The sequence below is a fragment of the Chamaea fasciata genome, unplaced genomic scaffold (assembly GCF_029207755.1).
Source record: "Chamaea fasciata isolate MVZ Bird 193981 ecotype frontalis unplaced genomic scaffold, bChaFas1.0.hap1 SCAF_4, whole genome shotgun sequence".
Lineage (NCBI taxonomy): Eukaryota > Metazoa > Chordata > Aves > Passeriformes > Sylviidae > Chamaea > Chamaea fasciata.
In genome coordinates, this window is record NW_027094089.1 from 36355963 (window position 1) to 36379471 (window position 23509).

At 35.9% G+C, this 23509-nt stretch overlaps 2 protein-coding genes across 4 annotated transcripts in view; one reads left to right on the plus strand and one right to left on the minus strand.

Annotated features, from left to right (window-relative positions):
* KIAA0825 (KIAA0825 ortholog) overlaps positions 1 to 6345 on the minus strand; it is a 248846-nt gene extending 242501 nt beyond the window's left edge. Inside the window, exons 1-2 of the mRNA XM_066181288.1 lie at positions 6316 to 6345; positions 5205 to 5300 (exon numbers count right to left, since the gene is read on the minus strand). Of these exons, the coding sequence (XP_066037385.1) occupies positions 5205 to 5288 (84 nt within the window). The 5' untranslated portion in view covers positions 5289 to 5300; positions 6316 to 6345. The remainder of the gene's footprint in view (positions 1 to 5204; positions 5301 to 6315) is intronic.
* A 93-nt stretch (positions 6346 to 6438) lies between these two features.
* SLF1 (SMC5-SMC6 complex localization factor 1) overlaps positions 6439 to 23509 on the plus strand; it is a 32646-nt gene continuing 15575 nt past the window's right edge. The window contains exons 1-11 of one of the 3 annotated variants that reach the window (XM_066181285.1): positions 6439 to 6560; positions 7031 to 7144; positions 7298 to 7373; positions 9706 to 9949; positions 11251 to 11413; positions 14389 to 14520; positions 15888 to 15941; positions 19076 to 19234; positions 19785 to 19951; positions 21172 to 21309; positions 21977 to 22142. In XM_066181285.1, the coding sequence (XP_066037382.1) occupies positions 7031 to 7144; positions 7298 to 7373; positions 9706 to 9949; positions 11251 to 11413; positions 14389 to 14520; positions 15888 to 15941; positions 19076 to 19234; positions 19785 to 19951; positions 21172 to 21309; positions 21977 to 22142 (1413 nt within the window). In that variant the 5' untranslated portion in view covers positions 6439 to 6560. Of the gene's footprint in view, positions 6561 to 6770; positions 6914 to 7030; positions 7145 to 7297; positions 7374 to 9705; positions 9950 to 11250; positions 11414 to 14388; positions 14521 to 15887; positions 15942 to 19075; positions 19235 to 19784; positions 19952 to 21171; positions 21310 to 21976; positions 22143 to 23509 lie in introns of those variants that run through there. The other 2 variants (XM_066181286.1, XM_066181287.1) reach the window with 2 other exon arrangements.

Here is a 23509-nt window from a genome sequence, read left to right on the forward strand (position 1 = left end):
AGTTTTAGGCAAAAATCAAAATTGGTACAGGAACTAAAGATTACAATAAGGTCCATAAATGAAGCAAAGCTGGTATTTGAAGCATGGCCCATCAGAGCCACCATCCAAAAGTAGAAACACGTAACTAGTCCAAACCTGATCAAATTCCATCTCAAAATATTGCTGCCTGTGAGAGCATTTAAATTCTTATCTTCAGATCAGAAAGAATTAAGTCCTATTACTGAGGTCTTTAAAAACCAAACCACAGTGCAGAAACTTCACTGAATATCTAAACACTAGAGTGAAAAAGGATGCTTTTGAGGACTAAATATATGCAACTTATGATTAAATTCCAGTAATAACATATTCAAAGAAATTCTAAACTATATGGCATACAGAGAAAATGAAAACTAAAAAAATCAAAATCTTTTGAGGACTCTTTAACATAATTTTCCTTTTAATTTCTTATAAAGTGACCTAAATTTATTCACTGGAAAAAATCCAACTATCCACAGAAATTTCTGCATAGAATACATAATCATACCTCAATATGTCAGTACCTTATACAAATATTTTCTAATGAATTACATGGATTAGCAAAGAATGCTGCCTTGTTCACGAAAAGCCCATGAACAGCAGATTACACCATCCTATATATTTTTAGACAGACACGTGTACACATACACCTCTTCAACTAGATTAAGAGCCTCTGGTTAATTCTGTACTGTATCTCTGCAGAGAAAACAATATTCCAACATAATACTTTCTGTAAAAATTTAAGAGGTGGATGTCTTACTTTGAAAAGTAACTTAAATATGAAAACACTTCCAAATATAATTCACTGAGGCCTACTTTATGCCTCCTTGGACTGCAGCAAATCAAGATCTGGAAGCAGACATACTAATTTATGGTAAAAGTTCTTTGCGAGACAACATACTGTCCATTTCTAGTTCTCTATGCTTGAATACACAAATTACCTTCTAAAGGTGTGCAAATGCTCTGCTCAATATGTCTGATTAAGTCATCCTGCCAACTATGCCACTTGTAACAGTGTAGCAGAGAGAAGACTCTCAGTCAGGCACAAGAAATGCGACAGTGATTATGTGGATGACTACAATTAGAATTAATGCTAATACAGTATATAAATTTGTCAATCCAATAAATGAGATAAGTGGGTCTAAAGGGTTTTAATATCAGAGGCTTGGCTAGGAACATACAGGTTCTACAGTCTTTGGCCTTACAGAATACACAGTTACAAAGCAACAAAGTACCTATGGAACTACTTTAGCACTTTATCTCTACCTCTTCCCTCTATACTCATCTCAAGTTCAGTGAACAGCAGAGAAGGTAGAAAGTATACATGTAACACATTACCCCACTGGCTATATCATGTCTAACTTTATTTTCTAATGTCTGTGAGTCAGGGTTCATGTCTATCTGCATTCTGAGCACATTCTGGTTGGCAGTTGCCTAGTCAGAAATAAAACTGGGGAGAGAGGTGTGTTATTGTAGAGAAGAAACCATTCTGGAATATTCATAGTAGATACAGACTGTACTTAACAACAGTCAATTATCAGCAATAATTTACAATATCTTCTAGCATTACCTACGTTTACCATTTTAAATGCAGTTACTTAGAGAAGAACAAAATACCAAAAGACAAAGAAAATGCATTTTACAGCTCCAAAATAAAGTAATCAGTAAACAATGTGAATCAGCTTACAGGCATTAAAAAAAAACAAAACAAAAAAAAAAAAAAAAAGTGAAAGGACTTTGATGAATGAAAAATTGCTGATCACATCAGAATGGATCTCCTATGTAGGAAAAATATTATTAGAAGGTCACCAGGGAAAACAGGTCAACTAAGTATTCTAGGCAGCTATATAGCGCATTTAGGACAGGGCAGAAGAGAAGTAATATGATTAAGAAGCTTCTAGAAGCAGCAACAGATTAACTCATGTCAGACAACAAAAAGAAACTTGAACTTTATATGTTAGGAAAATTAAGTATTAAATGCAAAATAAATCCATTACATACATATATTTTAAAAGAAACAAACAACCAAAACCTTAGTCCAAGACACAAGAGACTGAAGGTACACTAAAAAAATGCAGTTCACTAATTCATTACTGAGAGAACTAATACATATAAACTCATGCACAGAGTTACAGAACAAGCTGCTGAACACTATTCTGTGCTCTCTACATTTGTCCATCAACATTGATTCACTGACATACATTAACAGAAAGTGAGCTGGCAGAAGTCAGATGAATACAAGGAAATGAGAAGATGGGCTGAGCTTAAAAAAATCATAAAAATAAATGTTCTTTGCAACAAAAATGGTTACATGAAAGAAACACAAAGGATGCGTCCTGAGAAGAACATGAAGATGTTTTAAAAAATAAGTATTAAATTATGATAACAGAGAGTTTATATAATCAGTCCATCTTGAAGAAGCATTTTTCACAATGCTTGTTCTGCCTTTCCTATATTCATTAGGTCATGAAAGAAACTTCAGGTATGTTTATAGAAAGATGATTACTACTAAGAAGCTCCTGTAGCTCCTGCGGATTTATATTGTATTATTTCTAATCCATGTAATCCCTTACCACTACAGAAGAAAATTTAAATTCTTTCAGTTTCAAGAAGCCAGAGAGTGTTTCATACTGAAGAAAAAATGGACTTTAAGCGGCATAAAGTTAGATTTTTATCCACACGAAGGCAGTGTGGAGACACTTAATACTACTTTAGATTTTATGACTGATTTTTCAGTGTAGTTTCAGGATTTTTTTTTTACAAAGCTGTGATTACTAAATGTTTGCCTATGGCATTGTGAGTATCATTTTAAAAAGTATACAAGTTACGTTTAGCAGAAGAAAAACGCCCCAGTGAATAATTTTACTGAATCAGTAAATAAGTCAGCTGATAATCCTGTTTGCACGATGGCAAGTATTTTAAGCACATACTACAAAATATATTCCACTAATAAAAAAGTCTGTCACAATGGAAAAGATGCTTTTGTACAGACTTTATCACTCTCAAAATGTGAAAATAATTACATAAAATTTTCAACATAGTAAGTCAAAAGGCTTTTGAGGGACAAATTACACATTATAAATTACACATTAAAAAGACCAAAAAAAAGAAAAAACAAAACAAAAACAACATCAACAAAAAAAAAAAAAAAAAAACAAACTCTGCAAAACACTTTGAGAAACAGACTAGGATTTATAGACAAAGATCAACAGTGATAACATGGAAGGCAGCAGCACCAATAAGGCCTGAAGAAAGGTAACTATGTGAAGTAAAATAGCTACCTGTGGGAAATGTAAGAAGTGAAATTTCAAGGCAGAAGACATGGTGGTAATATAAATATGCATAGAATATAAAGGAAATAGGAAGTGTAAGGTAGAAAGCCAGAACAGTGTAATGAAAATGAAAACTCCTTTTTTTCTCTCTAGGTAATAAAATTAATAAAGGAGGTCTGAAAGAGATGGACACCCAATACACTGTAAATAAAATCTTTCTGTGGTAGCGGAAAAGGAATATTTATTTTCCTGATCTTGGCTTCTTAATGAACTGTACATGACAGCTGTACAGCCATTCTTGATCATCCTTAAAATGTAATTAGAAGTTTTGTAAGTCAAATAGCACGTGTGTAGCACTGAAAATCACTTCCTAAATTTCACAAAACATGTCACAGGTACTATAGAAGAGAATGTGTAAAAGTAGATACTATCCAAAACCCCGAGACAAACTGTTTAAACATAATTTATAATACTGAGCAACTGAATTGTATATTTGACAAATACATTAAAGGGAACCTAGAGAAACTTAAAAATACATCAGATAAAAAGCCTGCTCCCTATGAGACCTATTCTCTCATAAGAGACACTTAGCTACCATAATGAGAACACAACAAGGATGGAAAGGAAGAAAATACTTTAGACTCTTAATGAACCAAATAATAGAACCAGGGAGTAAGAGAATTCCAAACTTAGCAGCCATCACTGAAATAACGGTCCAGAAACTTAATTTCTTAAAGCTACATTTTGATAACAATGTATTTTGAAGAAAAAAATAGATGTGAAATGTTTGAGATCTGAGTTACTTTGATTCCATTTTATGTGTGCCAGAGACATGGGGTGCTGGGGAAGATGAAATGGGGAAAAGAAATTAATTCTTAAAGGTAACAAATGGTCATCATATAAGTAGGAATGATAGAATCAAGAATATCCAGAGTTGGAAGGGACCACAAGGATCATCAATGTAAAAGTCCTGGGCCTGCACATGCCACCCCAAGAGTCACACCATATGCCTGAGAGTGTTGTCCAAACACTTACTGAATTCTGGCAGGCCTGAGGCTGTGATCACTTGCCTAGGAAGCTGTTACAGTGCCCAGCCACCCCCTGGGTGAAGAGCCTAAATCGAACCTAAATCTCCCCTGACACAGCTACACAGCTTTGTACAACTTCTTCACTAGGAGTTAGTTCACTGTATCATATGCTGAAGACTTCTCCAGCCTGCTAAGAGTCCTGTGACAAAGAACTGCTGTTTGTTATCAGTTAAGTAATGAACAGAAGCTACTCTTGGGTCATAAGAATTAAACTGTTCAAAATAAAGTAGAAGTTTACAAGCATTAAAATCAATACCTTTACAGTCTAGACAGATCAATAGTAAAAGTATAAAGGTGCAACAGGCACAAAATAGAAAATGCAATTTATCTTCATTGTCAAAAGAGAAGTGCAGGCAATAAATGTAGTCTGAATATTAACTCCAAATATTTAAGGGCTTTTGCAGTGTCACTTTTGCAAAAAGAGTAGTGACAAAGGTTGTTGATGGTTATTTCTTTATGCTTGCACACAAAAATATAGCTGCAATGTTAAGGAAACAAGAGATAGGAAAAACTTCAGCAAGCATTAAGGGTACCAAAATACATTTAAAGCAGCAAGACAAGAGTCATCTGTGGCCCAGAAAAACTGTTTTTCTGTTTTGATACTCTGGGAAACTCAGATTTAAACCAAGTGTCCAATCTGCTGTCAAATTTCAGATGTCCGCAGCTATGTGGTTTTGGTTTTTCAGGGATACCTAAGTTTTATTGCAGTGGTGAGCTCAAATCATTGCTTCTATTGGTTTAAGTTGCAGTGACAAAAACTCAGCACTTGTGAGTTTCATTTACATATCTCAATTTACAGGTCTTAAATAGGAAAGAGTATCTGAAATACCTCAATGAGTACAGGGTGACTTGTCCACAATTCAGTTCTCCAAAGAGGCATTTCAAGCATCCTTTTTTTCTTGAATGTATGCATTCTACTTTCAAACTGTAGAAAAACCAAATAAAAGTATTCTACACAGCTACTTCTATTTGCTAGGAAGCATCAACAGATTCCTTGTGCAATATCTGTTCAGTGCATTATATGACAGAGAAATAGTCAAAAGCCATCTCTCAAATACAGAAGGGACCAAAATAAAGAGTGGGACACCGAAAAAAAAATTCACAAGCAGCAAATCGTGGCATTTCTACATTTCTAAATTCTACACTGAGTGCTTGAGGTACAAGATGAATATTATTTTGATCTGTTCATATTGCTTTGTAATGGAAAAAAAAAAAAATCAAGCCTTGACTCTCATAACAAAAACTTGGTACCAACTTGAACAGAGGGGCAGGAATGCCTCTCCTTCATCAACAGGGCAGAAAGCCGTTCCCAAAAATACGTGACTTGATTTTCTGGCTGCAGCACTACCTGCTCACCCACACTACCAGGACATGCATCATGTGGCTTCGAAACTGAAAAGTTTCTCCGAGATACTGAGAAAATTGTTCTGAGGGTCAGAAATCCCTGGTCCCTTTCCTGACTCTTAGAGCCAGCCTGTTCCAGAGGTAACACACTTCAGCCTGCATACAGACCGGACCTGTCAGACCGTTTTCAGTTCTGCTGAGCAACAGCGACGGTGATTTCCAGACTCGGAGAGGGCGTCAGCGCGTTTCCCAACTCGCCACCCGCCCCCAGCCTGCCCCCGCCTCCGCGCGCCTTGAGGAGACCCCCTCCTCTCGGTCTCAGGGAAGACCACTCCTTCCCGCTCCGCGATGAAGCCGGGCCTGGAGCGCTGCGCCGCCGGGGCCACCTCCCACGGACTTCGGTACCGCCTTCCCGCTGCAGGTGCCAGCGCCCACCAGCGCCTCGGACCCCCGGGAGCCCGGGGACGGGGCAGCGCTCTGCCGTGCCGCACAGAAGAGAAGGCTGCCGCAGCGGATCCCAGCCCTGTCCCGCTCGGCGCCAAGGCCCGGCCGCACGGTAAGGGGAGGGGAAGGGCAGCCCCACCGGGGCCACTTACCCGGTCGGGATCCCCCTGCGGCTCCGCGCCGGCGGCCCCGGCGACCGCGGAGCGTCAGTGACAACGTCCCGGAACGGCCGCTCCGCCACATCCGGGGGCGGGGCGTAGGAAGGCGGGAACACGTTGGGCTGCGGCGCCTGGCGGGCATCGAGGCGGGCCGGGCCGGGCCGGGCCGGGGCTCCGAGACAGGCCGGATCGAGGCACCGCAAGCGCCGGCCGAGCGCCTGCTCTCGTGGCCTTCATACGTAAGTACTGGAGGGCACCCCGCTGCAGCTAGAGGGTCTCGCTCTTCACCTCCTGAGCGGGGCCGCCGCCGGCCCGCCGCACCTCGGTGACGCGTCCCTGTGATGGGGGTGGCGGGGTCCCGCCTCGGGGCGATGAGAGGCCGCCCTGCACTTCCGTCAGCGGAGCAGGGGCTCCAAGGGCTGAACCTCCGGGCATGTGGGTGCGGAGCCAAGGTGCCAGACCTAGGGGCCTCGGCCTACTGCAAGGCTGCAGTGTGGGGGTCTCAGGCTACTCCGTTACTGCCTTTCAGGTGTCTTTGCAGCAGCAGGCAGTGAGAACTTAAAATGTGGTATACCAGCATTCATTCCTTTTGGTGTGTTTTTCTATTTTATTGGAAATGAAGTAGCAAATACTAGTCAGGCCTTGCAAGCAACTTCTCATGGTGTGTATTTAGTGTGTTAATGTTTCCTTTTCATTCTTCTTTCAACAGATGGCAAGTGGCAGCCAGAAAAGGATAATACAAATAACTGGATTTAACAAACAAGAGAAGAAGGCACTGCTCAAATGCCTCTTCAAGCTGAACTGTGTTTTTATAGAGAGTAAGGTATTGTTTGTTACAATACAGCAAAAAGGATTAGACTTGGAAGTAAAAATACAAGTCTTAAAAGAAAGAACTGTGTAATAGGTTAGTTGTATATAAATAGACAAGGAATTTAAATGTTTCCAGTGATACAAGTGTGTTGTTTTGTTTTGATAGAAATACAGAAATTGTACACATCTTATAGCAGAAAAGCTGTGTAAGAGTGAGAAGATCTTAGCTGCCTGTGCTGCTGGTGAGTAAAAGATTTGCTGTTTAATTTCGTAGCATCACAGCATAAGTCTGGAAAGGACCCTTAAAAGGATTTTAGTTATCTGTTCTTATTTTGTGAATGAACTATCTTACAAACCTTCATTCTTTTTGTTCCATTAACCTTGGTTTTTAGCATAGTATTATGTTGAAGTTACGATGAAGTGAAGTCCACTTTTTTTGTTTCGATTTTTTTCCCAAATGATATTCCTGCAATCTTCCTTTGTTGGATCTGCATCCAACAGAAATCCAATCTGCATCCGACCCAAACGGAAATCTTTGTTATACATTAGATAATGAAGTCAATGCTTATACTATTTGTATGCTTAAAAGAGGGCAGAGGGAGCATGAACACCTGTAGTCAGCATGGATTTTTGACAATAAATTCAGATGGAACATTCTCTGGTAAAAGTCACTGTAAGTTCCTGTTTATGCAGCAAGAGAAAATTCCAGGCTGTTGCCATTCTGATGCAAGCTTCTGGTCTTTCCTCTTTAACTAGGATCTGATGCTGAAATTCCCTACAAAAACACCTAAAATGCTTTTAGAATGAAAATTCTGTGTTTTAAGATTTATTTAGACTGATCACCTCTGAGGATTCTGTGATGAGGTTTGAATATCTTGTAGTTATGAGATATCACAATACCATTTTAAACATAATATTTATTTTCCATATGTCATATTACTTAAAAGTGTGAAAGCAGTTGTTAGGATGGATAATCTTAAATTAAGAGTTAATAGATAAATGGCTAAACATACATTTGGGTTTAAAAATGCATGTATGTTCCTTGGTTTCATACCATATTAGTAAGCACTTTCCATTGTTTCTTACTGTTAGAAAGCAGGGGGATATATGTGTATGTATATATGGTTTTTTTGTGTATGATTCTTTGTGCTAAAATAAAATTCTGATTGCACTCTTATGAAAAATGAAATAGACCAAAACTTTCCATGAGGGAAAAAACATAAAAATGCATCTAGGTTTCTGGCACAGTACTTCATTTTAGCAATTTTAAACTTTTGAGTTAATATGTTCTTACTTTTTGGAGTTTAAAATTTGAAGGTGTTTTCTTGAGCGGAAAGGGTACATGTAGTGTCCTCATGGCAATGCAAAACTCTCTCATGTTTCTATACATGCAGATCTTCCCCAATACCATCTAATACTTTTTAATCCAGAAGAGGTGCTTATTTTGCATAATCATTGCTTTTACTCATGATGGCAGAGACAGTGTATTCATTCCTACTGTGTCATTTTCCAGGTAGTGAGGAAAGACCATTTTTAAACATATTTGGAACTCCATAGAGTTCAGCAGAAATACTATCAAGGATACCACTTGGTATGGTGGTATGTACTTCCTAGCTGACAGAAGTTTTGAGATGGAAACTTTGCATGAAAGTGGTTTTAACATCCAGGTTGTTCACAGCATACCTTTTCCAGTCATAAATCTACCAGTACCTATGCTCAGTTTTATAGAAGTGCCATCTTTGCTGCTGCACTGAGACATTTTGTCAGTCAACCCTGCTGTTTTGTGAAACCAATTAGGTTCACATAATTCAAATCAATTTCACTTACAGTGTCTTCTGTAGGTAGTGTTTCAATACAGGAGCAGGGTACTAACCGATGCTCTTGACCTGAACCTGTAAGAAGAAAGAGAGACAGAGAAAAGGGGAAGATCGTTACATACTATATCAAAAGCACACATGTGTAAGATGAAAGAGGAGAGGCGGAGGAGGTGGAGCCAAGGGATGAGAGAAAAGGATGTGAAAAGAAGAAAGGGGAAAGAAAAAAGTCTAAAACTGTGTTCCCCGAATATGGATAGTCACTACACTAGCAGTGCAACTAATATTAAGACTATATAAGAAAAAGAGCTGACATGTTAAATGTCTAGTTCTTCTTTAAAATCATAGGTAATAAGGTATTTCTTCATTTTAGTACTTTTGTGTAAGTGTAAAATGGTATTAAAAATAATGGACTTACCAAGTTTCTGTGAAAGTCCTAAGAACAAAATCTGGGAAGCTGAGAAAATGTATTTGAGATTTTTGAGGAGATAGACAAGTATTTTGTCTAGGAAGGGTAAAGAGATACTTAATAATTAAAAGAAAACAAAGCGATCATTTTCAGTGGCATTGTGAGATTTTTGATTCTGGAGTCTGAAGTGGAGAATTCTTGTAATAGGAAGAAGTTTTTTAAATTGTCCCTATAATTCCAGCTTTTATTTGCACAAGAAAGGTTTAAGTTAATTTTATATTAGTTCTTCAGTTGATTGCCATTTGTCTGCACGAAAAATCTTTTGTGGTTGACAGTTCATTTTCTTTTTAGGAAAGTGGGTACTAACTAAGGAGTACATAATTAATAGTGCTGAAAGTGGCAGATGGCTTGATGAAACAACGTACGAATGGGGATATGAAATTGAAAGAGACACCCATTATTCACCTCAAATGCAATCTGCACCTAAAAGATGGCGTGAAGAACTGACAAACTCTGGTGCTCCAGGGGCCTTCCACAGATGGAAAGTTGTCCTCCTTGTTAAGAAAGGTGATAAACGAATGGCATGTATTAGAAGGTAGGAGTTCCATCCCACTTAATTCAGTCCATAACAACCTCCAGCTAACCAAACGCTGAATTATTTTCATTAATACATTTCCATACTTTTATAATGACTTTAAGTCTGCAACATCACTGCTTTTCTTGCCTTCTTTTAGTTTTAAAAATAACATGCGTATGTTTTTATCAAGTAAGCTGCTAGCAGAAACTTTCTTCAAGAGGCAAGATACACAGATTTGCAGTTTTTATTTTGTGTGGGTGTTAAATTTAAATAGTAGCTGGAATTCGATACTTTTTTACTTGGCCAGATGAGCTGACTGTGTCTTATGGATCTGGGCCATGCTGTTACTGACCTGATCGGTCTTTGTGTCACATTTATGTAATAGGTTGTTTTAGTTCAGAAGATGTAATTTGTTCTAAAGCAGATTATTATGATATAATATAAATACAGCTAGTTTAGAAAGGGAATACAGAGATATAAAGGGAAAGAAAAGGAAGGAAGGAAGGAAAGAAAAAGATAAAGAAAACCAAAGTGCAAGAATGCTAAGAATGCATGTTCTTATAAAAGAACTGTGCCTTTTATCCCCTTTCTATGCTCTTCCCGCCTTTGGCTGTTGGATGGGTAAGTGTGTAAGATCAGCACAATTTTCTTTTTATATATCTGGATTCTGAAAGAATAAACCTATATCCAGAATGTCATTAAATCTTACTTTTCACCTTTTGTTTTGTCTGGCATTTTTTCTAAAAGATAAAGCACTTGCACCTGTACAGATCTGGAAATTGTCCCTGGGGAAACTGTTACGTGTAATGGTGCCCCAGAGACAAGCATATCTCTTTCCTGTATGTGATACTGGACAGCACTATTGCTGCAAATGTATATTTCTGTTATGAAAACATCACATTACATTTCAGAAAAGCAGTATGCCATTTTTTGTTAACTGCTTAATTTATAGGAAAACTTAACTAAAGGATCATAATTTTAGCGTAGATAATGCAATAAATTATAACTGCTGTCATCAAATTTGACACTTGAAAAGGGTACACAGGTGAAACTTTCTATCCCATATATTGGAGGCATACATTGATTTTAATAAGTAGTGTTAAATTTTGAAGAGAAGCATGTTTTGTTAAGTGGGTTCTTTCATTTTCTGAAGGCTATTAAGTGCCTTTTTATCTTTCTAATGAAGTTTGTGCTGTGCCATACATCTAAGAAGCCTTATTCAGTTGCACTTGCATGCTTGTATTTTGTGACTGTTACTGTAGCTTTAGGCAGCGTTACTATAATGTAGTAAATGCATCTTCCTAAATATGTTTATGTAGAGTTCTTAAAGCTGGAAAGGCAACCATATGTTCATCTGAAAATGCAGAGCACAATATAACTCATGTATTCATCGGTGGTAAAATTCCTCCATTACAAAATAAAAAGTGCCTCTCTGAAGCTCGACATTACCCTTTGCATTATATAGGACATTACCTTTTTCAAGTGAGTAAACTAATTTACTGATTACTGTAAATAATGCAGTGTTAATAATGGAGGGGAATATAATCCGCCTGAGTGTTTTGTGGTTTGATTAAAGGTAAGACAGCTTTCTGATGCTGGGACCATGTATCCCAGAGACAGGAAGGGTCACGAATGTATACAAATACCTCAAGGGAGTATGCAAAATAGGCAGAGCCAGGCAATTGCCTGTGGTGCCCAGTTACAGGAAAATGGGTACAAATAAAAGTCAGGAACCACTTGGGTTTTTGCTGTGAGGTTGATGGAACACCGTAACAGCATGTCTGAAGAGGCTGTAGAATCTCCAGATGCCATCTGCACATGGTCCTGTGCTAGTGCAGAATTCACTAGAACCAGATGATTGTGTTACTGTTTCCCTTAAGAGAGATGCCCCATGTTTCATACTTGTTTGCTTACCAGATGCACTGTTCAGAAATTCTTAGTTATTCTTCATAATTTGAAATTCTTAGAAATTCTTAATTTTTTGATCTGGAACTACCCAAAGGCTTCAGAATACTCATTTAGTGTGGTAGTTTCTCAGACTCTGGGATGACTTTAGTCAACTGCTAATTGAAACTGCCACCTTTGCAAGCAAATAGGAGCTAAAACTGTGTTTGTTACCATTTGTAAATGCTTTGGTCTCTTCTAAACAAGGCACTTATCTCTGTCTGTAGTAAAGGTATTACAAAAGGTTGAGAAGAAGGTTGGAAGGTATTAAAGTTTACATCCTGAACAAAACACATCAAACTGGGCTCTTACTCTGGTGTTTACTGTCTTAATGAAATTTGTTCAGAGAAGTTGCTCTCATTTAAACGTTTCAGCTAAGGTAGATATTTTCATAGATGAATTAATGTAAAGTTTTTATGGCTACCTCACCTTTTACTGATCTGTCAAAATCATGTGTTTCTTCCTATGCACCCTGAATTCTTCCAAGGTAAGATCCTTTCCATCTTAATGAGGTCATTAACTTGCACATACCTTTTCTTTGTGTAGATTTCATTAAAGTAACTCACCTCAGAGACTAAGAGAACATTGGCTTTCTATTTAAATGAATCTGAAGAACTCAGGAAACTGCCAATGCACCTAGTCTCTTAAAAGGAAAAGAATAAAACATAGGCAATCAAATCACAGCACTTGTCCAAATATATTAAGCTTTATCAAAGAATGTTATGGACATGTTCTTTTCTCTTTGTCCCAGAAGTGCTTGGCCTATAATTCAGTAGATGGTTCCAACTTCATAAATTTGTAGTCGTGCTATCTGACTTCTACTTCTAGCAAGTGTAAATCTCATTCCTCCACTAAACATCCATATATGTGTCTAGATGATGGATTTAGCAAAATAGCATTATATTCTTTTCAGGGCAACTGAAACACCACTGATGTTCAGAGTATTCTTGGTGTGATTAATTTTATTTTTTTTTAAACTAAGTCTTTGCTTCATGTTTATATTTCAGTATCTGATCTTACTATCTCAACCTTGTAAGTCAACTGTTAAAATACTGTGTGGTATTGCTGTCGATGATATGATTCTATAAGGTGTCAAATTTATTGGTTTGGGATATTAAAACACAGGCATGATTTTAGGAAGCTAGTCTCATATTTGAACAGTGACTTTAAAAGCTTTGTTGGATGCATGCTGGGGTTCCTAAATTTTTGCCAAGATTGTACTATAAGTTGTTTGAATATAGGTGTTTTAAATGAGCAGATTGAAACTAGCATGCATGAAGGGCCATAAGAAGTAAAGACTAGTTAATGCATCAGAGTGCAATTATCCATGGCTCATCAAAAGCTATTTAGAACTCTATATTCTAGTTACCAAAAATACTTCACTCTCTTTTGAAATGTACAAGAAGTTTTTGTTCTCAATATTTGTTTGGAGATAGTTATGCAAGTGTTAAATACATTTGTTTTGAACAGTATATTTAAAGGAAAATCTGAAAATAGGATGAAACGTGTAACTTTTGAAAGTTTATCTTGAAAACGTGGAAGTATAAAATTCTTGCACCTTGTCATTGCATGCACTTTTGTGTTTTTTCCCTGTTGTTATGTCCCAGATTCAATTCATCCATCAGACTGAAGGGTTTGAATTATTAGGCCAGTTAAACCAAGCCTACCACATGTGCTCACAATAAAAAATGGCCAAGGGCCATGTATCTGATGATTCTTAACTCATCACACTGCAGGAGGAGTCTGTCTTTGTGGTTGCTTGTTTATTTACCTTAAACAAATGTGTTTTATTCTTAACCTGTGTATCTTTGATGAAAAGTATGCATTGAAACTCTTACTAAAATGTATGTTCTCAATCCATGAAATAAATTTAAAATATTTTTGTAGTGATTTTTTTCAAGCAAATGTTATTTTGTGGTGTTACTGAAAGTCTTTTCAGAATGAGTTGGAAACCAATTGAGAAATGCTTCCTTACCCCTGTTCTGAAGAAGTAGGTAAAAATGATAGGTGGACTCAGAGAATTAATTACTAGACAAAAAGACAAAAATATCAGAGGAAAAAAAGAGAATAAACCTATTAAATTTTAAATTACTAATTTGTTTGTAGGCAAGAACTGAAAAGATTTCATTGTAGTGGTCTGTGTAAAATGAATAGACAAGTTGAAGAAGAAATGCCTTATAAAATCTTTACTACGTTTTTGACCAGTTGAAAATGTGTGAGTGCTGGTTTTAGTTTATGGTTCAGCCACAGGGATTGTGATTTGACCTAAAGTCAGTTAGGAAGAAAAATATGGGGAAGCTTATCTTGATAATTCCTATGCTGTAACTTCCTAAGTCAGTGGTTTATTTCCAAACCAGCAGCTCTTCATCTGACACATGATGTAGACCCTTACAAAATTGCATAAACATACATAGGGAGATACAGTTTGCAATACAGTATTTAGAAAGACTTGGCACATAAAAGTTGCTTAGACCATTAGCTTTGAAACAAAGTATTATTTTTTTGCTCTGCAGAATGAAATACAAAATCCCAAAGATACACAGATTAACCATTTCCTGGCTGCACAAGAAACAGACCAAGTCATGTCTAAAATGCAACTTGCTGAAATGAAAAATGTTATTATAAAGCATATGTATTTTACTGCGGTAAGTAATAGTTGACACTTTCTTAGCATAATTTATTGTATATACATATAATTATATATTTTATAATATATTAATTATATTAAAATCCTCTATCTTTAAATATAGTTTTGAGCCAATAAAGTAGATGCTTTAGATACTGCCTTTTATCCTGCAATGTTTAATAATCCCATATTTACTACATCTACCATTAGTTAAAATAGAACTTAGCAATGGCAATTCATTGGCATGGGTGTGTAAAAGACACAGGGTGCTACTTAAAACCTTGGTGTAATAGATAAGGTAAATAGTAGCAAATATTGTTCAACAAAATGTCTTTGAATTGCAGTCTTTCTGTGATTTTCCTGTTATCTGGCTAACTTACTCTAAGATATTTTTCAAAGCAGTCATACTGTAGAGCCAGTGTTTTGTGGACTTACATGGATGTTTTTTATTACAGATCAGAAGTAGAGTAAATGTACTTCTTTGGTTTTATGTTATCACAGATCTAATCCTGGTAAAATTGCTACATTAGTAGTTAACACCACTGTTTCAAGAAAAAGCAACTGCATACCTTGAGTTAGGATATTTTAGCTCTCTAAGTTACAGTGATGCGGATGATGGTGTTTAAGTATATTTCTAGAAGCTTGTTTACATGAAGCACTAGAAGAAGAATTAAAAATTTTAAGTCCTCGAGGTGCACACAATGTTTAAACACAAGATTACAAGTAGAAGACTCATGCTGCTTAAATCTGTGCACCATCAAATGCTACGTCTTTTATCAGTGACATTTTATCAAGGCTATACCCCTCCAGACATTTAAAAAATAAATTTGTTTTTAACTTTTCATGTATTTTACACACAGCAAGTGCTCTGGTTCAAACTATTATGTAGCAATGTGCAGATGGATTAACCCACCCAAGATGGTCTCTCCTCAGGGTATTTTAGGAACATGTTTTAGTAAGATTGTAATTCTATGTTATAACTAAATATAGCTATAATAGTAATACATTTTTGCACCTACTACCATATTTTTTGCATGCAAGAGGAATCCAAAGTTGCCATTGTGCCACAGGAAAACTGCAAACATTTACTTTTCTAATGTCTAATGTAGGACCACTGTCCTTACGGAGCAACCACATAACAACAAACAGACGATAGGAGGGGAAAATGGGAAGGAAAATTTGCCTGTATTTTATTTCTTGTAAGTCATTAGTCCCCTATTTCATAGTTTAACCATCCAAAAGACAAATCTAAGTAGACGAATCTAAATGCTGTGTTGTGCTTGAACTACATTTAACAGAAGTTGTCATTTGGGAAGTGTCATGCTCTATTTATTGAATATGTTGAATGGGATCCAATGTGCAAGTTGACTTTATACTGTTTTACAGACTATTAAGCACAGACTTATGCAAACAGACCAGCTGAACAAATGCAACCCAGAGGTAAGAATTATTAAAAAAGAGGACACATTACACATATGGAATTTTATTATGAAGTTAGACAAACATACTTTAATTGCAAAATTGGCTATCAAAGAAACATTTTTAGATTTTGGCTATCCAAAACTCTCATAAAGTTATTGATGCAATAAAGAGCATCACTGGGTGTTGAATGTTGTTTGCTCTTGCGATACTTTTAGTACTGTCCCTGTTATTACAAAGAAACTGCTTAATCCTGCTAGTTAAGAGAACCTTACCTACTAACGTTAGGAAAAAGATGTCCTGATGCGATATAAAGCATCTTAAATTACTCAAGCGCTGTGTTTATGCAGTTGGAATAAAGGAAGAGTGTACACAATTTTTAGCACTGCTCACCTGCTTTTTCTAGTAGAGACAGATTTTAGCTACAGGTTATCTCACTGTAAAAAGAAACAGTACTTTTTCTTTCAGCAGGTGCCTGATACTTCATCATGTGGGTTTCCAGAGTCAGCTGAAGCACAGATTGCAAGCAGAATGCTTTATGTTTTCAGTCCTCTTTTCATAGTCACTTTGACTTAATTCCTTTCTTGTATTATTTAATTTCTCTTTTTTATTTCCATTAAGTCAAATAAATGGCATAAAACAGATACAGGTCAGCAATAGGTTTTATTAAGTCTTTGTTATAAATGCCTGAAGTAAATTAATACTTTTAAAATTTTGCTTTGTCTATCTATAATGTTAAGAATAAATCTATAAACAATGTTGAAACATTGCCTCTCTAGTACTCAAAAAGCATTTTATACTTTGGCCGTGAGCTACTAGTAGTGCATTTTATTTGGTAACTTGTGTTACTTAAAAGTTAAAAAGGGCAATAATGAAATTATGCGGTAGCTTCCTCTGTTTCTTGGTAACTGAAGATCTGGTGTCTTCATGAGCCATACTACATAGTTGCCTTAAATCAGTTTTTTTCTGATTTCTTTATATTGACAGTAAGGGAGGAAGAAGAAAAATACTTTTAAAACATGAGCAATACAATATTTTTGTCATGGTCCAACACCATCACTGTGTGTGTTTCTGCTTCTGATGAGGTTTGTGTTGAAATTTAATCTTAGTGTGTAGTTTATTGAATTAATGGGATTAAAAAAATACCTTTCTTAATGTGTGTAAGCTGAAATTGTTTTTCTGTACTCATTTTTTTCTTGGAAATTTTAGGCCTAATTGTAATACTTCTCTTACAGTTCTGTCACTTTTATTGCTTCATGGAATATCCATTGCCAGCCTTTATATGATATCTGACTTCTATAGTCAGTATATTTATGGCTTTTATAAGCAGCTCCAGTAAACATTTCCAGTAATACTAATGAAGTAAGATCAAACCTATAAATTAAATTAACATGTTAGATCTGCCTACTGTATTTTGTTATCTCAGTTTGTATCTTCTAGGAAGGCTTAGCTCAGCTAAGTGTTCTGTTCCATCATCATCCCAAAAATATTTATTTCTGTTTTGTCAGCTTTTCTTTCACATCATGCAATGTAAAAGATGTATTGTGTAGGCCTTCTTACTTCATTTGTTTCTGCCCAAAGTACTAGTGATTGACTGATGAGGAATCAGCGGTTTCTTGTGAATCACTGCTGGTACAGAGTGCAAGCCAGTGAAGCTTGGACAGCCTATTGAGTATTAGGTCTCTTCAATAATAGGTGTCTCCTGATACTGACAAAAGTTTGTTGCCTCAGTTTTGTATCATCCTTCTTTACCTCTTAAAGATGTGCTGAACCCCTCTCTTTAGAGGTGCTGTTTGCATGTAATTAAAATTAGAAAAGAATGAATGTGACCGTTATTTCCAAAGGAAATTTTAGTGCAGATTTTAATGGTGCATATATGAATGACAGATTGAAATAAATGTGAGTTGCAAACACCAGATGCACAGACTTGTTTAAAAGAAAATTGTCTTCATGAGCAGCTTTATTTATTGTTAATGAAACAATGGCTTACATTAGGAATCTGAGATATGAGAAATTTGCAGAGAAACAAAATATCTAATCCTAAGGTAGAGTTCATTCACTGAGATTTAACTGTGATTTAACCATGATTATAATTTCTTTCTGATTTTTTTTCATGTTTGAACACAGCTCCTAATGTTTTTTATCTTATTACTGGAACATTTTTGGAAGCTATCTAATAGCAGTATTTTCTTTAGATTTCAAATCCACAACTGGACTCAAAGTCTGTGTTAATTTAAAATTTAAACTAGTCTTAAAACAATTGGTAAGATACTTAGATTGGATAATAGGAAAATTTCTCGCTGTAAAGGGTTGTCCAGCTCTGGAAGAGGCTTCTCAGAACAGTAATGGAGTCATCATCCCTGGAGGGATTTAGATGTGTACAAGTGGCACTTATGGACATGTTTTAGTGGTGGATTTGGTGTTAATGGTTGGACTCAATGATATTAGAATTCTTTCCCAACCTGAACAATTTTATCTAATGCACATTAAGAGACAGGATTTTTGACATAGATCATAAAGTCTACAAGTTATCAGAGACTACAGCAACAATGAATTTGTGTAACTGTAATTCCCAGCAGACCAATCAGTCTGACCCTGCTTCTCTCAGCTGTGCCTTCTTATCCCAGAATAAGGAGAAATTTGAATTTACCGGAGCCTCAGGCTGTGTGGTCAGACAAAAAAGCTGTATTTCAAAAGAGAAGTTACCTGGCAGAAGAAAACAGTGCTTCAATTAGCCATACACTTGCAACTGGTGTAAGCTTTGGCTTGAAGCTGAACTAGAGGAAAGATGTAAATAGCAATGTAGCTGAGACCTTCAATTGCTCATTAGTGTCATTAAGAGTTTTGCTGTCATGAGTGACAGAGAATAAAATGTAAGTCCTATGTCATTATGATGATCTTGGCTGGAAGGACCCCTTCTGCTTGGAAATAAGAATCCCTTTCCCCCTCCTTGTCAGGGATGTAAAGTGGTATAGAATAACCTCCATGTCTTAGTCACATCCCCTCTGGCTACGGCAAAAATAAATTCTATCCTAGCAGAAACCAGGATAAATAATACCAGCATTTTGCTTAGAGATTTCCTGTGTTAGTTAAGTTGGTTAGTAAAGGGTTTTTTTCTTTTAAGTTGTAATTTTTGTTAGATATTTCATTTCTAGGTTAAAAGGGTTGACTGGTCCAGGGGCACCTGGTCTGTGCTTCAAGGATTAGTGGAAGAGGACTTACTTCATGATGCAGTCACAGAACTTGCTGCAGGCCAAATGTGCAGTGCACCTCCTGTGCAACTTCTTCATCCTCTTCTAGAATATGTCCTATTGGTGAGAAATGAAGACTAAAGTATTATTTAAAATAAAAGCAATAAATGGAATTATTATGATCTTTGCTTCTGACATTTTATTTAGTAGTTTTTAGTGATGCATTCTTTTTTGTACTTATCAATGTGCTTGTAAAAAGAAAAAGGATTTAAAAGAGGTTTTTTTCAAATTAGTATTTATTTGCAAGCCACATGAATGTAATGCTTAAAATACTGTGGAAGGCTTGGCCGCAAATATTTTTTGTTACTTTCAGAAACAGCAGTATGCTAGTATGCCACGGATGGAGACATTGATTGAGAAGGTTTGCTCTAAAAGTGGTGCATTCAACTGGAATATCACACTAGAGCAAGTTTTCCTTTTTCTCCTTTTTTTTTTTTTAAACTATATATTTTTCTTCTTGGAGTTATGCATTAAATTGCTTATTACTTCAATGATTTAATTTGGTCACTTGGGATTGTAAAGATTAAAGAAAATAAATAAACTCCTAATGGTTATAGATATTATAGATCTTTGTCTGGTCTAGAGTCAATATTATTTTCTCGTTTTATTGCAGGGAAACACGGATGAAATATTTTTGGCTGAACTTTGTCATGTTTTTTACCTTATTCTTCATTGTGAACCTCCTTGGAAGTCCCCATCTATGTTAAAGTATTACTTGGATCTTCTTCAGTGTCCTATCTGTAAGAAAGGCACATGGTCCTTGATAGAGATGCTTGTAAGGTAAGAGAGACTAATGAGGTACCGCATGCAATAGTTATGTTACTCCAAACTCAGGGACAGCAGGGAAGAGTTGGCATTCTATTGCATCAAAGTGCTGTTTTCAACAGAAGTTGGTATGTGAAATTCTAGCATTGTAACAGATTTGGACATTCCACTTCATGTTTCAAAAAGCAGCAGCTCACAGGCAGATACGCTTTTATTTACTTAGCCTTTTTCATTTTTAAAATGAAAACTTCTATTTTCTTAGCCTTTTTCATTTTTAAAAAATTATTTTATTTCCTACAGTCTTTACAGAGTTTAGTAATCTGTGTACTCTTGCTGCTGTTGTGTGTATACATATAGATAAACACAGACACACATGCATATATCTGCAGTTACAAAGCAAATTCAAGGTTTCTCTTACCAAACATGAAATTTCATCTTGTATTTTGGTTTTAATCATAACCTTTACCATCTTTATGAGGAAGTCTGATTATATCTTACTTACATCTACAAAGACAAGGCAGTGATTAGGAGCTGTTTGGTTAGTCTCTGCTTTAGCTAGAGAAGTAATTTTTTGTAATCTGCGTAAGCAGAAAATAATTCTTTATTTGGAAAAGAAACTACACCTTTTCTTATTGCTGTGATAAAACCTTAAGTAACATTTAAATACTTTGATACAATTGTGATTACAGATATGTGAACGTGTGCAATTGTAAGCATGTCTTGCAGAACATGACAGAGAATTTGTCTTTTAGGTGAAGTATTTTGTCTTTTAGTACTTCCTGGAGACTGCAATCTCTAGTCCTGTGAAGTAGTATGTATGTACTGTTATCTGAGCAGAAGTATGTAGGATGTTACCATGTCTATAAAATACTACAAAACTATCTTGTGTTTAAAGGATTTTAAAGACGTTCTGTTTAATATAGTAATTGTACAATATCTCAAGTAGAGACAGAAACATGAAATCCAATTAAATTATTTAGTTTACATTACAAAATATTCATCTGGAACACAAAAGCTCAGTCACAAACATGTTGTTTTGGTTTGGGTTTTTTTGGGTTTTTTTTTTTTGAAAAAAGCTTTAAAGAGAGAAAATCAGGGTTTAAAATGTTGACTCTTGCTAGGGAGCAAGACATTTCCTTGTCAAAACAGACCAGATTCAAAGCTGACTTTTTTTGTCAATGGATTATCTGTTATTTCTGTCATACAAATAGAATTTTTCGGTTTTTATTTTTCAGATCTTGCCTGTATTGCGGAACAGTTTGTCATACAGTCACAGTTTCAGGGAGAGAAGATGAACTGAGGATAGTTCATAAAACATTATTGAAGTTTTTCTTTGATTTAGTAAAAGGCGAAGTAGAGTTTCTGACAAAAAGGTGGGGTTTATGGAATAACACATGCATTTCTTTCTTTACAGCAGCTTCTATCCTGATTTGTGTATATCCTTGATAAGATACTGCTCTGCAGAGCAGTTTAGCAATTCTATTTATATTTCTCAATTGTTAGTTTGTTTATTGTAAATTCATGGGTTTTTTCCTAATCATGTTTTAAGACCTTTTGCTTTTCCCAGCCTGTTATTTCAGTAAGTATTTAATCTTGCTCATAAAGCAGTATTTTTAGATTTGCGGTATTTGGCTATTCGTTCTTTACGGTAGGCAAGCAGCATTTTGAGTATATTGATTTATATGGGGTTTTTTAATTCAAAAAAACTGTTATCTCCCTATTATCTTAGGGACACAACTACCTGTCCTTGGTTTATGAGTTATAAAAGAAGTCTAGTTTTGGTTTGCCTTTATATAGTTATGGTGGCCTTTAATTTATGTAAGCAGTAGTATTTGAATTAGAATTAGAATTCCCCAGGTCAAACAGTAGCAGTCATCATCATTGTACTTATTCTTCATCAAAAATTGTCTGATCTTTCCATAGTTAAAAATTGCCAAATCTGTGTGTATTTTGAATGAAGACAAGGTTTCTGTCTAGTAACAATAACAATCAAAGTGGCATAAAGCTTTAGGTTTTTTCACTTTTTTTTTTTTTTTACAGTTTGGTTGAAGGAACGAATTCACAGCATCAACAAGTCTTGCCACAGACAGTTCTTGTGAAGACATTCTTGCTTGAAAGTGGAACCGCAGTGCTTTTTACCAAACACATAAATATTCTAGCAGATTGGGTCATACTTTCCCATAGAGAATTGAATAGAAAAAATGATGTGAGTGTGAATTTTATACTTTAAAATAATGAAGACTGACACATTTTTTAAAGGCATCCTTTTGTTCATTCTTTTGTGAGGAATTATATGTAAGTATCACAGCTGCTTGTTATAGCTGCCTTTTGTTGTGAAGCATGCTGGTTTTTGCCCCACTAAAGGAAATGAATTGATCCATAAGATTTTTATATAGCTATGTAGAGAAGAAACGAGTCATGAGTAGCTTGTTGGCTACATTCAGATGTTCACATGCCCTTACCAGCAGGTATTACTGTAGTTATTAGAGACACCAGCTTAACACATTCTCTCAAACAATATGGTGTAGCTAAAGAAGTGATTATCTTACTTTACAGTGACAGGATTCAGGAAATGTTTGAAAGAGAAGCCTAACAAAACTAATACTTTTTTGTTGTTTGCTATAGATATGCGTTGTTTCACTGTAGTAAAATGCTCTTGTTTTCTTCCTAAGTCTTGTCGTTTCATTTAGTCTATTTCTGAAGACTTAGTGTAAAAGTGGAATTGAAGGCAACTTAATTGCTATTCTATGACCTGCTGACCAGCAGGACATTGACCTGAAAAATACTAAGTGTCCTCTATACCACCTATATCTTTTCAGAAGCAAGAGGCCTTGTAAAACATCTTTGACTTCTAGATTCGCACATAAAATAAACCCTAACTGCTGTTTCTGCATTTTCTTTTAAATTATTGTGAGAGCACAGAATAGATAAGTACTCCATTCACTTTTTCCATGCAGTAACAGAACAATAGAAAATAAAGTATTTCAGGGAGAAAAAGGCACTTTCAATATAATACCTAGTAGTTATTCATTATGCTATGAAAGCAAAAAGATTAAACATAATGAGAGCTTCATTCATCTTACCTAGCCAGACCTCCTACCTTTTTTGAGGGCCATCAAAGCAAGACATTGTGAAACAGTGCTGCGTTTTATCCTCGGTCAAGATATTTAAAAAGTGCCTAAAATTAGGCTTCTATACCCATATTTATATTTAAGCAACCTATCTTTTCAAAGGTACTGAGCAGCAAGCAGGCTTACATGCATTTGGTGCAGTTGCCATTCTGTTTCTTTAGAAAATGACACTGCTTTCATATATTTCCTGGCTGAATCTGCAATTTATAAGTGTAGGTACCATTTAGTTTTTTCTGCTGTGCCTTCCTTTGATGGGTTCCAGCACTGTAAGCCATGCCTTTTTCATAAACCTTTCTTTGCATTGGCAGAATAATCATTTTAGTCAGACTGTAATACATGTATGAAAAATAAGCTTAATCCCCCCACACAACTTAAACCAGAGAGATCTGCCTCTTGTTTAGATTCTGTTTGTTTTATATACATATGTATCAGAATTGTCATT